General features: G+C 46.7%; 2 protein-coding genes across 11 annotated transcripts in view; one reads left to right on the forward strand and one right to left on the reverse strand.

Annotated features, from left to right (window-relative positions):
* cdc42bpab (CDC42 binding protein kinase alpha (DMPK-like) b) overlaps nucleotides 1-16,799 on the forward strand; it is a 70,412-nt gene that overhangs the window by 45,655 nt on the left and 7,958 nt on the right. For 3 of the 8 annotated variants that reach the window (XM_004542290.5, XM_004542287.4, XM_076873641.1), the window contains 29 exons: nucleotides 691-784; nucleotides 1,407-1,607; nucleotides 1,710-1,848; nucleotides 1,961-2,070; nucleotides 2,169-2,248; nucleotides 2,891-3,069; nucleotides 3,214-3,333; nucleotides 3,474-3,607; nucleotides 3,757-3,878; nucleotides 4,000-4,120; nucleotides 5,167-5,277; nucleotides 5,429-5,676; nucleotides 7,174-7,279; nucleotides 9,300-9,424; nucleotides 10,441-10,546; nucleotides 10,787-10,935; nucleotides 11,021-11,112; nucleotides 11,364-11,440; nucleotides 11,619-11,666; nucleotides 13,515-13,553; nucleotides 13,892-14,011; nucleotides 14,305-14,385; nucleotides 14,464-14,569; nucleotides 14,659-14,795; nucleotides 14,948-15,087; nucleotides 15,603-15,684; nucleotides 15,898-16,117; nucleotides 16,363-16,425; nucleotides 16,525-16,778. In XM_004542290.5, the coding sequence (XP_004542347.3) occupies nucleotides 691-784; nucleotides 1,407-1,607; nucleotides 1,710-1,848; nucleotides 1,961-2,070; nucleotides 2,169-2,248; nucleotides 2,891-3,069; nucleotides 3,214-3,333; nucleotides 3,474-3,607; nucleotides 3,757-3,878; nucleotides 4,000-4,120; nucleotides 5,167-5,277; nucleotides 5,429-5,676; nucleotides 7,174-7,279; nucleotides 9,300-9,424; nucleotides 10,441-10,546; nucleotides 10,787-10,935; nucleotides 11,021-11,112; nucleotides 11,364-11,440; nucleotides 11,619-11,666; nucleotides 13,515-13,553; nucleotides 13,892-14,011; nucleotides 14,305-14,385; nucleotides 14,464-14,569; nucleotides 14,659-14,795; nucleotides 14,948-15,087; nucleotides 15,603-15,684; nucleotides 15,898-16,117; nucleotides 16,363-16,425; nucleotides 16,525-16,778 (3,604 nt within the window). The remainder of the gene's footprint in view (nucleotides 1-690; nucleotides 785-1,406; nucleotides 1,608-1,709; nucleotides 1,849-1,960; nucleotides 2,071-2,168; nucleotides 2,249-2,890; nucleotides 3,070-3,213; nucleotides 3,334-3,473; nucleotides 3,608-3,756; nucleotides 3,879-3,999; nucleotides 4,121-5,166; nucleotides 5,278-5,428; nucleotides 5,677-7,173; nucleotides 7,280-9,299; nucleotides 9,425-10,440; nucleotides 10,547-10,786; nucleotides 10,936-11,020; nucleotides 11,113-11,363; nucleotides 11,441-11,618; nucleotides 11,667-13,514; nucleotides 13,554-13,891; nucleotides 14,012-14,304; nucleotides 14,386-14,463; nucleotides 14,570-14,658; nucleotides 14,796-14,947; nucleotides 15,088-15,602; nucleotides 15,685-15,897; nucleotides 16,118-16,362; nucleotides 16,426-16,524; nucleotides 16,779-16,799) is intronic. The other 5 variants (XM_004542289.4, XM_012916541.3, XM_004542291.4 and 2 more) reach the window with 3 other exon arrangements.
* The window catches only part of fzd3a (frizzled class receptor 3a), a 49,548-nt gene that overhangs the window by 90 nt on the left and 32,659 nt on the right, over nucleotides 1-16,799 (reverse strand). Inside the window, exons 8-9 of one of the 3 annotated variants that reach the window (XR_013093070.1) lie at nucleotides 7,733-7,928; nucleotides 7,300-7,536 (exon numbers count right to left, since the gene is read on the reverse strand). The exons of 1 other annotated variant lie outside the window; for it this stretch is intronic. Coding sequence is in view for 1 of the 2 variants with exons in the window: in XM_076873646.1 (XP_076729761.1) it covers nucleotides 7,925-7,928 (4 nt within the window). In the remaining variant the exon portion in view is untranslated. Of the gene's footprint in view, nucleotides 1-7,296; nucleotides 7,929-16,799 lie in introns of those variants that run through there. One more of the 3 variants, XM_076873646.1, reaches the window with a different exon arrangement.

Raw genomic sequence — 16,799 nt, forward strand, 5'->3', positions numbered from 1 at the left:
ATAAAAGATATTCTTAAAGCTTTCTCAGCTTATTCACATTATTGAGTGCAAACAATAAAATGGATAATTATTCAAATGACCCCTACTGGTCATTTAGTTTTAAAAGACTTGAATTGGCAGATGAAACGGTGTCTCGAGTCCAGCCAGCGCTGTGACGTCAACGCGTCATCAGCAGTAGTAACGCAGAACAGCCGCTCTGCTCGGCTCGTGCACATCAGAGCAAAAAGGATGAGGGAGTGTGTTTGTGTGCTGCATACTTCCTAACTGTGTGTGTGTGTGTGTGTGTGTGTGTACGTACTTCGGGTACAGCTAATTCCCACAAGTCCAACTATTTTCAATGTTTATTTTTTCTTTTGCTCAATTTAAAGTTGTCACGCTGCTGATGAATGGACTGAGGCAAATTACACTTAACTGAATCACAAATGTATCTGAATTATACACGTTCTTTAAAAGCAAGCTGAGACAGTGAAATTTCCCCAAGTTATGTAACGTAATTTGATGATAATTGATGGGGTATGAGATCAGGCTTGTGTGTTTTGGACAGGCCATGTGTAGGTATTGTTTTATTTGGCAGAGTGTCCCATTTTCTTCATCATCTTTATTCTTCTGAGGAATCGCTCGCTCAGTTTGTCTTTTCCCCCCTTTTCCCTCTTCTATCCTCCCTCCATCCTCACTTCCTCCTCTTTTCAGGGACATCAAGCCCGACAATATTCTGCTGGATATGAACGGCCACATCCGCCTGGCTGACTTTGGCTCCTGCCTCAAACTCATGGAGGATGGGACGGTAGGTTTTTACCACACTGCTGCTGATGCCTCGTTTGGGCCAAAGCAAACATACCAGAGCTTTTCTGACCTCCTTGTCAACCCCGGGGGTCTCCCAGGAGGAGAGTGCGGTTCAGCTGCTTGGCTGAGCCTGCAGTTTGTGATTCAGACCATTCTCCGAGCCCCATCCCAAAGACAAGAACGGGATGAAATAGATGATCAAAGAAAATCTCAGAGGGATGATAAGGACTGTTTGAAAAGGAAAAACCAGTCTACAAATAGATTCAATGTAGGGATGTATTTCTCAGGTGTTTTGTGCATTAAAGCAGCTCTTTGAATAAGAAGCAGATACAGAGAAAACAGCCCAAATGTTTAGTGTTACTCTGTAACTATTCAAACGTGATCTACAATGTAATGTTCTCCCAGTTACGGTCCTATTATAATGCAGGCTCACTGAAAGTGAAGTCACTGGAGTTCTGTAGATGTAAACAAACGCTGCCTTCCTGCCGTGGTGGAATTTATCTCACGTGTTACAGAATTTCACCTTTAATTCGTCGTCATCACTGCTGTTGCTGACTTTACACGCACAAACCTTTGTCACCTCTTAATTTCTTTGATATACTTTGTCTTAAATTCTCTGCTAGGTTCAGTCATCTGTGGCTGTGGGAACCCCAGACTACATCTCTCCAGAAATCCTCCAGGCTATGGAGGATGGGAAAGGCAAATATGGGCCAGAGTGTGACTGGTGGTCCCTGGGGGTCTGCATGTATGAAATGCTGTACGGCGAGACTCCTTTCTATGCAGAATCCTTGGTGGAAACCTACGGGAAGATCATGAACCACAAGGTGAGCTGACGAAATTAAAAGGTGTAACGGTAAAAGGCTCGCCTGAAATTTGCCCAGTTTGACCAGTAAACACTTCGTCAAATGCGATCATGTCTTGAACAGGAGAGATTCCAGTTCCCACAGCAGATCACAGATGTTTCTGAGGAGGCGAAAGATCTGATTCGCCGACTCATTTGCAGCCGAGAGCACCGATTGGGTCAGAATGGCATCGAGGACTTCAAGCAGCACCCCTTCTTCGCGGGTACAGGCTCCACCTTTCTGTTGCACACAAAGATTACCTGAAAAACGTTTACCGTTCGCTGTATGCTGCTTAATAAATGCATCTCCTTGTTTTTCACCTTCGACCTTTTAAGGCATCGATTGGGATAACATTCGCATGTGTGAAGCCCCCTACATCCCAGAGGTCAGCAGTCCTACAGACACCTCCAACTTCGATGTGGACGACGACTGTCTCAAGAACTCGGTACGTTTGGAGGAGTGAACGCCATCCTCTCACGGTGTCGTCTGACTGGACGTATTCATACTGACGTGCAGATTTCACATGATTTCAAATCCTTTCAGGAGACGATGCCCCCTCCCTCTCACACTGCTTTCTCAGGCCACCACCTGCCCTTTGTAGGTTTCACCTACACAAGTAAATGGTAAGTGTTAACAAACAGCTGCTGCCACTCACCTGTTTCTGCCTAACAACCAACTCTTACTACAGCTGGACTTCCTGTGTCTTTGCTGATGATTGTTAAATAGCAAAAAGAGGAGGAACAAGTCTCTGACGCCTCTTTTGAAAGTCTTCCTTCAGACTCATAATGACTGTGATAGCGAGCAGATGCTATTTTCCTCCAGTGTCCAGCAGTTGTCACAGGTTGTCTTCATATGTAATGACTTTATTTATTTTTAAATGGATTTCCTATACAAGCTGTCTCAGCACGTGGTGTGAGGAGGCGGGGGAGATTAGCTTTCCTCCCTAATAAGGTGATGTTGCTGTACATCCTCAGGCTGAAGTGGTACTCATGAGAAAGCACCAGACCCACCAGCTGCTTCCTTATCTTTTCAAGCCTCAGTGATAATAGCCTTTTCCTTCCTTTCTGTCCTTCTGTCTCTTTCTCGCTCCACCTCGCACTCCTCGTGTCCCTCTGCTGTTTTCTCCCATGACTCAACTTTCAGCTTATCTCTGTCGCCATCACTTCTCTCTCCCCGATCTTTCTTTGTATTTTCCCAATGACCGGTTTGATGTCATCAGAAACCACCAGCACCAATGTAAATAGTTTGTCCCCCCTCCTCTGTAGCACTCTGTCTGATCGGGGTTGCCTGCGACAGCTGGGAGGTGAGCCGGGGAAGGCCGGGCAGGACAAGCTGGATGTTGAAGTGCAGCGTAGCCTGGAGGACAGCCTGGCCACCGAGGCCTACGAGAGAAGGATTCGCCGCCTGGAGCAGGAGAAGCTAGAGCTGAGCCGCAAACTGCAAGGTGAGGTCGGAGCAGCGTGCATCATATGCACCCAGCCATCATGAGGCATGAGCATCCAGTCTGCACATGCTGAACTTAAAACTTTCCACTCTTGCCAGTATGGCTTTTAAAATGCCTATAAATGATGTTTCTGATGTGCCACAGAGTCGACTCAGACGGTGCAGGCGCTGCAGCACACGGGCGAGGGCCCCCTCAGTGCTAACAAGGAGGTGGAGATCAGGAGCCTGAAAAGCGAGATCGACATTCTGAAGAAGCAGATCGCTGGTCAGGACACAGTGCAACGCTTTTCCTTCTGAATCAGCTCCTGATTGTCTCTGACAGACACAAACGGCAGCAAATGTGGTTGTTTGGCAAATGTCTGACAGTTTCAGTTGCGTTTCAAACCAAGCGTGTGTTCGTTTCAGACTCAGGCCAGCTGGAGAAGCAGCTGGAGGATGTGACGCTGGCTCGGAGAGACTTGGAGGACTCGTCCAAACACATCAAGACTCTTGAGAAACAGATGAAGAGCATCACACAGGAAAGGGATGACCTACAGAAGGTACGGCTAGTGTTTCGTGTCATTCTCTGGATATTTAAAGAGCTACAAACGAGTGAGATTTTATTGATCAAGCTGAAATAACAAGTTATTGGACTACTTTGTGGGAGGGATCTGAAATGCTCAACTCTGCTGTCGTCTGTCGTGTTCAGGATCTCATGGACGCCAGCGAGAAGTTGAAGGTTCAGTCTAAAGAGCTGAAGGAAGCCCACAGCCAGAGAAAACTGGCCATGCAGGAGTTTTCAGAGCTGAACGAGAAGCTCACAGACCTCAGGTAGAAGCACGCGCCCAATGCCAACCGCCGACTGCTAGAGTTTCTTTCGTAATGTTTTTTAACAAAGTCCCGTCCATGAATAAAACGCCCACGCTGGATGTCTTCTTGTCCCGGTTCACAGGTCGGCGAAGCAGCGCCTGGTTCGTCAGCTGCGTGACAAAGAGGAGGAGATGGAAAGCCAGAATCAAAAGGTGGAGGCTCTCCGCCTCGAGGTGCGAAAGGCCGAGAGGGCCAAGAAGGAGGTAGAGTAGACTCCCCCGTGGTTGCTGGCACGCCCTGCTCTGTCCGTGTTCACCTACTCGAGCTTCATCCAGACGTCGCTGTGACTTTACGCACTGCGAAAAATGTAACGTGTGCAATCGCTGCAGACGTCCAGAGTTTCATGTCCACAGATCACAGTGGCACAAAATGACGTGAAACATTGAGACGTTGTTCCTCGTGTGTTGGTAGAGCAGCATTTACCTGCTTAACATGTGCTGTGTATGATCGGTGGCAAGAAACGGTTTGTGAATTTTATCGCTCTATAAATACGACATCATATATAATCTTATTTCCACTCACGGCCTGAAGGTAGATGGAGAGAACCAGTCATGCAAATGAAATGAAACCAGTAACTCATTTATTTAGAAAAATCCATCAGCGCTGCATATCTGTGATGGGGACGTGTGCGACCCACCGCTGTTAGAAATTCAACACTTCTAAGAACTGTCTATGAGCTTGAGCCTTTTTCAGTTCTGGCTTGTAGCCGAGTTTCTGTTCATTTCAGCTTCTGGGACAGTCGTCCCATAACACGAACTTTATTCTTGGACCAAGACTGAGGCCTGTTCACACACTTGTCTTTAGTCCGATGTCCCGACGTTTTCTTTTCCAGTGGGCTCGTATGCTGCGTCAGTGGTGACAGGCTGTCCTGGGCCAGTTCTGTTTCATCCACGTCATCTTCATCAGACTGCACGTGTCCTCTCAGAGAGCTGCAGCTTTAGGGCTCCTCTGGTTGTTGTTATTAACCTGAACATCGGCCAACACCAGAGCGGATTTTACCCCCGGAGTCCAAACCGTTTGTTTCTAACAGAAATGTCATTTCACACTTTGATAGATCCTCAGTCTGTAAATATAAACAGGCCACTCACTCAGTGTCCTAATGCAGAAGTTGCTCACAGGTTTAATGTGTTTGTCTCTGTAATGTAAAATATTTGTGCAGAAATCTAGAAACGTCCAAAGTGTTCACAAAAGACGTGTTGCAGCTGCGACATGTTTAAAAGCTCGTCTGCTTTCCTCGTTTCATCATCAGATGGAGGCTCAGGTGGAGGAGCAGGCGGCCGAGGCTCAGAAAGAGAAGAAGCTGAGAGAGCGCAACGAGCAATACAGCCGACAGCTGCAGGAGGAGCTGGAGGGGCTGAAGGTGAGTGTTCCCAGCTTTAACCATTCAAAGTACTAATGACTTAATCACCCTGATGGAGATATTTTAGGGTTTTCCCCTGCATGAGTACAACGAGTCTCACTGGTACTCTTTTCTTCTCCATACAAATCTTTGTCTCATTCCCACCACCCAGGTGAAGCAGGCTGGCTCCTCTGCTGCCCCGGCCCCGGCGGATCAAACCCAGGAGGTCGGGCGTTTACGTGGAGAAATGGAGAAGAAAACGATGTTCTTCGAGGAAGAGTTGGCCCGCAGGGGGGCGCAGTACAGCGCCGAGCTGAAGGCGCTGCGTAAAGAGCTGAGAGATGCCGAGAGCCAACAGCTCAACCTGCAGAAAGAGATCCTGATGCTCAAAGACAAACTGGAAAAGACTCGTCGTGAAAGGTATCGCACCAGTTTGCCTTTCCTGGGGCTGCTGTTAGCGTTGGTTCCCTTTAGGTTTGTCTTTAATACGTTGAGTTTAATTCTTCTGTCGTCTCTTTCAGTGACGATTCCACGAGGTGATTACTGTTAACGATAGTTTCATCCCATTAATCCCCTTTGTGCTCTAAATATAGTAGAACTCCAGCCGTCCCCTAACATTTCCATAAATTGTGTTTAGATGGATCGTAAATATACCAGCGAGAGTTTCCCAGGCACACTGTCACAGTGTTTGCCCCACAAACATGAGTGGATTTCATTCCCAAGGCTGCACTAGTCCAGCTGTCCCTTTTATTTTTAACATTTTAAATTTACAGCTAATGGTGATAGTAGGCTGGTAAAACAAACATCTTAAAAAATGAAAATGACCTCGATGCTTGGGTCAGAGTGGGTGGAGGAAAGGTCTCACTTAGTCAGAGCTGGAAGGATGCAGGTCCCCAACTGAATTTGAAAGGTTTTAACATATGTTACCTTTATACCTGTAATGTCCTGATTACCCTGAATGACTCCTGTTCTGGCTTTTTGGGTTTGGGAGACCCGTTACTGTACTGTTAGTGTTTTAAATGAATCTGCAGGAGACGCACAGTTTAAAGCTGTCTGTGCTGCAGCGAGCTATTAATCTCTAATATGTCAAAAAGAGCTGGAAACCCTTGTTTCTTACAGCGGCTGACACACATCCTGATGTTTGCTCTGCTGCAGATCAGCATCACTTATTCTTGCGTTTGTTTATATGGGGCGTGTAAAGCTGCAACATGCAGACGATAGAATAATTCTGCTGTAAGACGTCTGTAGAGAAATGCTTCAGATCTGAGTGTTTGTTTAAAAGTGTCACATCTGCCCCTCGGTTCATCCTGAAGCACAAATCTAAACCAACAGTGCCGTCTCCACAGGCCTGTTCAAACTTCACTGCAGTCACTACTCAGTAATGGTTGGTGATAAAATGAGAGCAGCAGAGGCTGAAATGGTAACAAAATAAAAAGATCTGTCAAAATGTGTCAACGTGGAGGTTTTATACCAATAAATGAGAAGAAGTTGTTTCTTCTGCGGCACTCAGGCTCACCTGATCCAACTCTGAGCCGCTAGTTTAATACAATTTGCATAAAAACGTGTTTTTGTGGCGCTTTGTTTTGGTACCCTGTCCCATCCTGCCTGCTGTTAGTGCCATATTACTCCCACTGCTGTCTAAGTCGGTTTCAAACGCAGCACTGTATCAGATCCTAGCTGCATTAATGTGTTTGGGCTGAATAATGCATCTCGGTGTTTGATCTAAGGTTTGGACAGATGTGGGAGGAATTACACGAGAGCTCCAACAGACGTGTTGGTCTTAATGTTAAAATGACAAATGCGAGAAATCAGATGGAGTTTTGCATTTATAAATTGTGGGTTGGGAATAAATGTAAGTTTATACAAAGTCACAAGTTTTACAGTAAGTCTGTGTGTGTGTGCTTTTTCCCCGTCCAGCCAAAGCGAGCGGGAGGAGTTTGAGACCGAGTACAAGCAGGAGTACGAGCGAGAGCGAGTCCTGCTCACTGAAGAAAACAAGAAGCTGTCCAGTGAACTCGACAAGGTGCCACATCTTTATTTATACACAAAGTGACTGTCAGCGCACAAACCTGGGTCATCTCTGTCAGTCTTTAGTGAGCTCTCAACACACACCAACACAGCGCTTTGACCCCAGCTAACCCCAAACTCTTTCATCACATTCCTCCTCCACCCCCGCTCTCCCGCCAATGCCAAAGAAATCACTGTTCAATATCCTGCGTAAAAACAGCCGTCGCCGCCTCCACAGTGGATGGGATGACTCTCTGGACTGAGCTCTGTTGACTTTGGAAGTTCAGAAAGGCCCTCGTTTTAAACAATGTCTCATAAGCAGGAGACATTCTGACATTATATCACTGTACTTATTTGTGTTTTGTTAGTTGATAAAGATGGATTCGATCTGCGTGTGCGTTAGCTCCACCACCACCTTTTCAGCACGTTTTGAAGTGTGTAAAAAAAATTCTTGTTTGACTCGTCTCACCTTTCAAAGGAGGCTCCAGAGTTCACACCAAACTGCTTCGTCTTCACTCGGCACCATTCGTGAAACGACCTGTGGGCTGGACTTGTGTTCAGTTTGTCCAACTTTCCAACTGCATTTGACCTCCATCCTTGTTTTTGGCCTGAATTTCCACGATCAAAGAAACATCACAGGAAAAGCTGTTTGCGTTCAGTGTCAGCTGTTGACAGAATGAAATTGGCAGTGAATAAATATGAAAAGACATCCCAGTATGAGAACATCATCCATTGTCAGCGCGAACTGTTTTAGCAGCAAACATTATGGTTAGAAATGAAAAAGGAATCTGGACCCTGGTCAGGAATATCTGCAGTTTCTTCTCCAAGAGCAGGCAGATGTGATTGATCAGCATCGTTTGTCTCCCCACAGAGGTTCTTGTTCTGCCTCAGCATCATCAATGTCATGTTCTTGGACTTGCAGTTAAAAATAAACTCATTAAAAACTAACAATCGTTATCAGCTGGTAAAAACATTACTGTACTGAGAGATTTCACTTTCAGAGAGATGCTTGATAATAAAAAGTGCATCTTTCTGCCTTTTCACAAGTCAGACACAGTTGAGCGAGTCTCAGCATCGCTTTGGTCATTTGCACTGTTACAATGTTGCTGTTTCAGATATTGAGGTCTGTGTATGTGCAGGAAATCTGAGACAAAGGTTTTGGTTCTGTGTGACCTCAAAGAGAGCAGATATCCATATATGGTCATCCTGTGTACCTGCTGCTCAAACCTGCTGTTTATCAGAGGTGCTCTATCAGAATAAACTGAAACGTCTGGTTTAAGACAGAATTATTCACAATTCAAAACTTCTTTATCTTATACTCTGTTCATCTAAGCAGAACAAAGTGTAAAACGCCCATTTAAAGAAGTCGTGGGGAGAAATGAGACAGAATCTCTGACATGCTTTGCTTTCTCCAGCATGAAGTATTTTGTAGAGCTTGCTTCGTTAATGGCTACATCCATGATTTCCTGGCATCCGATGGTCATTTCCAAACCCGAGTAGCTGCACATCTGTCACATCTGTGTCGTTCTGGACGTTTTCATAGTAACATGAGGTCAGGGCTGTGTCGAGCATGTTTCATGCCTAAGCTGGTGGATTTGCCCCCAGAGGTTTGCATGCTGGAGAATGTCACAGTGTCAGTGACGTAAAGCTTCTTTACAACACTGACATTTGCGTTTGCTGGAAACCAGCTTGTAGACCAGTTGCAAAACTATCCCACTTTCCTCATTCCACAAATATAGTGAGCAGTGAGCTGACCTCATGTCAGAGGATCTCACCCTCACATGTGAGGAACACGCGTGGTCCTGGTGTGATGGAGCAGCTGGGACTGAATCATAAAGTCTGTCTTCAACAACACGCTGATTAATTTTACGCGAGCACCCGAGCCTCTCATGTTCACTGACAACACGAATGGCAAACTGTGTGTAATGAGTTCGTTTACCAGGCGTTAGACTTTGACAGCTTTGTGATTTGACACTTTACAATATTGTGTTTAATAGCATGCTCTCCTCCCCCCACGTTTGTTCTCATTCCTGTAGCTAACCACCATGTATGAGAAGATGAGCAGCTCCAACAGGCAGCTGGAGGATGAGATGAGGGAGCTGGCTGATAAAAAGGAGAGTGTAGCTCACTGGGAGGCCCAGATCACAGAAATCATCCAATGGTAAGACGCACGCTCATATATGCACACTGCAACCTTCTCAAATGTCCCAGATACTTGCTGAGGCATACGCTTTCCCCCGCTGATGTTAAAGCGCCAATTCAAAGACGTTTATGTTCAGTGTGACAAAGTGCGAGCAGACACGCTTCTGTCTCGTAGTGGATTGGGTTCCTTGTTGGAGTATAACTGCAGCATTTCTCACATGCCGCTGCAGATCAGAGCTGCTCGGCCCTGCCTTCCACTCAGATCACTTCTCAGTGCAGCTGACACCTCGCCAGCTGTTGGACAAGCCTAAAGTCTTTACATAGCACACATACCACACACACACACTTCAGACATGTAAGTACAAGTGTTGAGTGTGGTATGCAGGTTTAGAGGAATGTAGGGATCACTGTTGCCCCCTGGTGGCCGGGGTTTGCTACTGCAGGGGCTAAATAAGGAAGTAGGATCACTTGTAGGTAAAAACAAAATGAATGAAACATCCTTTCACGACTTGACACGAACTCTGATTTTTGAATGTCAAACGTGTGTGGTGTGCGCTCTGTGAGCGCCAGAAAATGTTTACGTTAGTAAGTCTGTGCTGTGAACACGTCAGTTTATTCTACCTGAGTGTTCAGGGTTAGTGAGCGACTCACCTGCAGGCTGAACGTGTGTCTGTTTTGTGTTGGTGCGTGTGGTGAATGATGTGTAAGCAATGGTTAAGTGTGATACGGGTCACAGGACCTGAAGAGCATACAGTGAAAAGGCGCGTTTACAGAGTGTGTGTGTGTGTGTGTGTGTTTCCAATTCTGCCACTGAAGGATGTTTGTAGAGAGCTTCAAACAGCCCATCAGTGCTCGTACTGACAGAGAGATACATCTTTATATGTAAAATAAATAATAATATGCTGTCAGTGTGTGTTAGTGTTGGCTTTAGACTCTTGGTTTTATGGTTATGGTAAAGTTGACACCCATGGAATGTGTTTACATTTGTAGTAATGTGTGTGTGTGTGTGTGTGTGTGTGTGTGTGTGTGTGTCAGGGTGAGTGATGAGAAAGATGCTCGGGGCTACCTGCAGGCTCTGGCCACTAAGATGACAGAAGAGCTGGAGGGGCTGAGAAGCAGCAGCCTGGGAGCGAGAGCCACGGTAAATAAACACAAACACGTCGTCTGTCTGCTGCAGAACTAAAGGAAATCCCTTCTTGTTGTTGTTGTTGTTGGTAGAAACTAGTTCAGTGATTATACATTTTAAAATGATGAAGCCAAAGTGAATGAATATCATCAAAGAAGCCAGTCTTTCACTCTTACACTGACAGGTAAGTCGAGCAGCGGTGAGTCCCTTTCTGTCTGGTGATTCGCTCAGTTTCTGCTTCTGTCTCCGTTTCAGGACATGCCGTGGAAAATGCGGCGTTTGGCCAAGCTGGACATGTCTGCGCGCCTGGAGCTGCAGTCGGCCCTGGACGCTGAGATCAGGGCAAAGCAGAGCATCCAGGACGAGCTGAACAAAGTCAAGGCCAACAACATTTCCACAGAATGGTATGACTGCTGAACTTTAATAAAAACAACTTAAACCAACTTTTGCTAAACGACAGCTAACGTATCATTGTGTCTGATCGATCAGTAAACTGCAGGAAGTTGGAAGTAAAAACCAGGAACTGCTGGCTGAGATCGAGCGTCTGAAAAAGGAGACGGAGGAGCTGCGGCTACGGCGAGGTGAGCACGCGTGCTGTGGCTGAGTGGGCGCTGTGCACTGAAACCGTTGGAGATTATCACACTGCAGGAGGGTTATGCAGCAATCAGACGCTCGGGACTCTTAATGTGTACAGACAAATGTATTGTTGCTTGGGGCTCATGAATCTGCGCCCCAGCTCTTTGAGGCGGTCCTGTGACTCGTGTAAGTCACCCTTTGATGTTTTGATATTGTGTTCTTAACAATGGTTGTGTTGTTTGTCCTGTGACTACAGGTGTCAAGCACCAGGATTCCCAGAATTCCTTCTTGGCTTTTCTCAACGCCCCCACCTCAGCTCTCGACCAGTTCGATGTAAGCATTACAGAGAAAATCTGGTTACGAGCACAACAACTGAAAGATTCAAATCCATGACTTTCAATTCTCTGCTCTCCATTAAGATGTTTTCTTCACGCTTTCATTATTTATTTTTCACCAGTTTTTATTTTTGTTTTGTCTTTTGTTTTCCTCACATCACTTCCTGCTACACAAGGATTCTTATTCCTCATCCTCATCTTCTTTAATTGAGTTTTGGGAAGATGTAAGTTTATCTTGGTTAGTTGGGTGTGTGTGTGTGTGTGTGTGTGTGTGTGTGTGTGTGGGTGTGTGTGTGTGTGTGCAACAGTAGCTGTAGGTCTGAGCATATGAACTAGATGAGATGGTGTATGTGCAGACTGTAGATTTGTGTCACTGTATGGAGACGTGGATCTTCGCTGTTATCTGAAGAAGGGAAACTCTGTTGTGCTTTTATAACAAGATGATTTAAAAGTGGCTCCACAGGATGGGTTTCACATTTCAGCTCACATATGTTAAAACTACATGTGATTGAAAGATAAAATGAAAATATAGACGAGCTCTCCTTTTAGTTTCTGTTAGTTTGGTTAAAAAAAACTTGCCTCGAGAGGTTTTGATGGACGTGTTTTGTGGAGACTGAGTCTGCTAGACTGAGTCAGCTGCCCTTTAAAACTTGTGTAACTATGAGCTAAATCTGAGACTAAAAACTAAAATAAAACATTTTCAAACAGTAAAAACTAAAGTGGAAGAAGAAAATCCACTGAAGCTAAACTGAATTAAAACACTAACCAGAAAATGCAAAACTCTAATAACTGGTTATTTGTACCATATCTAAGTCCACAATCCTTTGAGTTTGGCGACAGAGAGCAGGACGCATACGGAGCTGCCTGCAGGGCAGCTGGTCTTTCTCTTTTCATGTAGTCGAGAAGGACGTCAGAGAATCATTTTGTCTCTAACAGTTGAAATTAGGAGGGTTGGCGAGTACGAGCCCAGGCAGTGAGAGTGAAGTAAACGAGTGTCGAGGGCTGACAGAAAGTCAGTTTGTGCTGCAGCACCAAAGGCAGCATGAAAACACAACAGTAGTTGATTTCCAGTCCACATCTTCTGACTGTGTTGCGCTGGCCTGCAGTTTTTACGTCAGGCTAAACCGGACCTGCTGCGTCTGGCTTCCTCAGAAGCTACATGACCTCCACGTTTGCTGCTAACATGAGAGCGTTTTGGATTGAAGCTGCTCAGCGAGGGAATAATAATGTTGTGGCAGCTTCTCTAAACACACTGAGGACAAACGGGGAAAAGTGGAGTTTGCAGAACACGTCCACTTTTAAAACCAGATGTTTTCATTGTTTCCAGTCAGATTCATTTTACCTGCTTTAAGAAAATAACATGGCTTTATAGTTTAATTCAGTATTTAGTATGAACACTTGTGAAGGTGGACAGTTCTTGTAGTCCTTGTATTTAGATGCTTGCTGGACTGGCTCTACTTTGGCTTTCTAGAGCAAGAACCTGAGAAAACAACATTATTCACAAAGTTGAAGTATTTTTCCAGTCAGGCCGGTCGCTGTTCTCTGTGCTGCATTTCCTTAGTAGCTCCTTCCATATTACACGTGTACGTTTCCACCATGTCTGCAGCACAAAGCCTCATGGATACATGAATCTAATGCAGTGCTTCCCAACCAGGCTCGCTGTGCCCCAGTGTGGCCCCAGTGTGGCCCCAGTGTGGCCCCAGTGTGGCCCCAGTGTGGCCCCAGTGTGGCCCCAGTGTGGCCCCAGTGTGGCCCCAGTGTGATATTGCACAGTTCATTTGACTGAAACAAGCAGCTTGAATTCAACAAAGCGACTGAACTGAAAAATGTTTGAGCAGAAGCTGATGGATCCAGGTGTGGTGGATCATGAGCTAGAGCTGTTAGAAATGTAAATCGATGGTTTTCTATTAGTTTCATTGTGCTGCAGAGGAAACGCTGCATCGGTCGGGAATCATGGGTCTAATGTAGAACAGCCTTTTCTCCCGTTTTCATGTGTCTCTCTGAGTCTGTTTAAAGATGTTTTCAGCCTTTCTGACTCATCTGTGTCTCTGCCTCTCCTCCTGCCACTGAAGCACTCGCCGTCCGTCGGCCCAGCTAGCAAAGGCAGACGTGTAAGCACCATCACAGATGTGTAGTCTTGTCACGCTGGTTCATTTGTGTGTTTGCATGGCAGGTGTTTGAATTTGTCCGATTGTGCCTGTCTGTGGTGCTGCAGGTGCTTTGTTTGCATGGTTTCTGGTGGATGCATGTGTGACACTGTTGTGCTTTGAAAGCTCAGTGAATGTGTTTGCTGTGTGTATTATGGTGACAGCCCTTTCCTATTAGCATGAATGCTGGCTAGGTGGTTTGTGATCTGTTCTTCTTCATTTTCCCTCGTCGCCTTCCTTTTACACCTTCCTCCCTCTCCTCCCGTTTGTCGCACCTTTCTTACTGTCCTCTCTCTCCACAGGTGGACTCTGTGGATAACTTCACCCCCTCCAACACGCCGTCTCGGGAAGATGACCCCAAGTCCCACCTTAAGCCCCGCTCTCGTTCACCTTCCATGGCTAGTGACATGGAGCCAATAGAGGTTAGACATTCCCTAAACCTGGGCAAGAAACCCACAGCTTCAGGGTCTCAGCCTCGTTTGCTGACCAGCAGCACATGAGCCGCCAGTGCTTTCAGACTGAGGTTAAATATTATGCAGCAAGTAAACATCAGAGAAAAATCACTGGCAGCTCGTTTGTCCTGCATGGCGATGATCTTCTCATGGCTGAACATCTGTGTGATCCTGAAGCTCCAGCAAGCTTGTTCTTTGCGACACAACGATTCTTTTTATAGGACGAAACAGTGATGATGTTCTTTGTGTTGTTGTTCACGTAGTTGATCGATCATCCTCGCTCAGTTCAGACGCCCACCATGCGCTCAGGAGGTTATGGCAGTATCGGGCGCTCCTCACCTAAGGTTGGTCATCGGTTACTCGCTGCTGAACGACCACGGCTCAAGTTTCTGTTTGCTAACCGCTCGTTATGTCCTCTGCAGCCCAAAGCACATCAGTTTGTAGTGAAGACATTCAACACACCCACCAAGTGTAACCAGTGCACCTCTCTGATGGTGGGGCTCATCCGTCAAGGCTGTACGTGCGAAGGTGAGCGCGAGAGGAACGGACGGGGGTGTTTGACACGATTCAGTACTCCTACAGTCACAGCCCTGACCCGTCTCCCTCTGTGCTTCTAGTATGCAACTTTTCCTGCCATGTAACGTGTGCGGACAAAGCTCCAGCTGTGTGCCCCGTGCCGCAGGACCAGACCAAGGGCCCGCTGGGCATCGACCCTCAGAGGGGGATCGGTACTGCTTACGAAGGACACGTCAGGGTGAGTGAAGCCTCAGAGACCCGCGAGGCTCTAAAGAACGCAAATGTCTGCAGTGTGTAGGATCCTCGCTGTTTAGACGTGAAACCGTTGGCGCGGACGCTTCGTGAGATGCAGGACTGATCGCACTGACGCACAGATCTGTTTGTTTGCAGGTGCCCAAACCAACCGGGGTGAAAAAGGGCTGGCAGAGGGCGATGGCTGTGGTCTGTGACTTTAAATTGTTCCTCTATGAACTGGGAGAAGGAAAAGCAACACAGCCAAGTGTGGTCGTCAGTCAAGTCATAGACATGAGGTAAGAACTCCTGAAACTAAGAAATGCTTTAAGCGTTTGAGGAAGAATTGCCTGCTTCAGTTTGTAGTTTCTAAGTAAATGTCAGTAAAAGTCACCAGAACGTGACTTTTGTGTTTGGATAAAACGTGTTTTACAGACGCACGCGAGTAAATTATGATGGAAATCTTTGTTTTCTGACACATTTAAGCCCAAAGATTCATTTAAAAAAGAGAAAAATGAATCGGTCGTTAAAATAAAGTGGAGCTCGGCCATCAGCTGGTGTCCAGTCCGTAGCACGCTTACAGTCGATGGGCATCTGCAAGCTGCTTTGCAACCACCTCCACCCTTCGTGCTGGGTTAGACATAAACAATAGTGCATCTGTTGCTCTGTCGTGCATGTGGAAATAAGCAGCGCCTGTTAACTGCAGCGCCGTGACGGGAACATTTCTAACAGTTTCTTCAAAATGTTTTGGACTTGCGGCCTTTAGTGACGAGCATCGATGAAATGTAAACACTGATCTCCATCTTTCACCCAGGGATGAAGAGTTTTCAGTCAGTTCAGTCCTGGCCTCTGATGTCATCCACGCCAGCCGCAAGGACATTCCCTGTATATTCAGAGTGAGTACCTGTCCACGCCGTAAAGCGGCTCCTGGAGGTTAAAGGTCAAGGCTGTGTGCACAGTCATGTTTCTAATGATTGTCTTGCTTTGGATGTCGTTGCCAAAGGAACCATATTATGACAACTGGATGAACTTGAAGAAGAGATGCATCAAACGCCAAAATCTCTTTCAAACACATAATGCGAGCCTTCATCATCCTCCTCTTTCCTCAGGTCACGGCGTCCCAGCTGTCCCCCTCCAGCAGCCACAAGCCCTCCATCTTGATCCTGGCCGACAGCGACCAGGAGAGGACCAAGTGGGTGGGCCTCCTCAACGAGCTCCACCGCATCCTGAAGAGGAACAAGCTCAAGGAGCGCTTCGTCTACGTCCCCAAGGAGGCTTACGACAGCACCCTGCCCCTCATCAAGACGACACAGTCTGCTGCTATCATAGGTGGGCGCTCAACCCTCAGCAAGTGTTAAAATGGCGACCCACAAACTCTTTGTGTTGTCGTCTGAGCCGAGTGCAGTCGTGTTTTAGAAATGCACCGTTTAATCATCACAGCTGTTACCTGCTGTCAGACAAACACCCTCCCAGCAGTTTGTCGAGCGTTTTGACAGCAAAGAAAGCAGCTGAAAGTTTTCAGTACAGTCTTTCTCCTTAGCGCTGCTGTCTCACCTCTTTCGTTTCACTCTCAGATCACGAGCGCGTCGCCCTGGGCAACGAGGAAGGCCTTTTTGTCATCCATGTCACCAAAGATGGTAGGATCTGTGTTGGTGTTTTTGGTGTGTTCCCGGTTGTGCGACTCGTGTCGCCTCTGCTTTCTGCCTCGTTTCCCTCACTCCTCCCTCTGTCCTCAGAGATAATCCGGGTGGGGGACAACAAGAAGGTGCACCACATTGACCTGATGCTCCAGGAGCAGCTGCTGGCGGTCATCTCCGGCAGGAACCGCCACGTCCGCCTCTTCCCTTCGCAGGCCCTGGACGGCCGCGAGACCGAGTTCTACAAGCTGGCAGAGACGAAAGGCTGCCAGACCATCGTGTCGGGTCCGGTCCGCAACGGCTCGATCACCTGCCTCTGCGTGGCCATGAAGAATAAAATCATATGTTACGAGGTGAGAAAAAGCTCACTCTCG

The sequence above is a fragment of the Maylandia zebra genome, linkage group LG15, assembly GCF_041146795.1.
Source record: "Maylandia zebra isolate NMK-2024a linkage group LG15, Mzebra_GT3a, whole genome shotgun sequence".
In the NCBI taxonomy this organism is placed as follows: domain Eukaryota; kingdom Metazoa; phylum Chordata; class Actinopteri; order Cichliformes; family Cichlidae; genus Maylandia; species Maylandia zebra.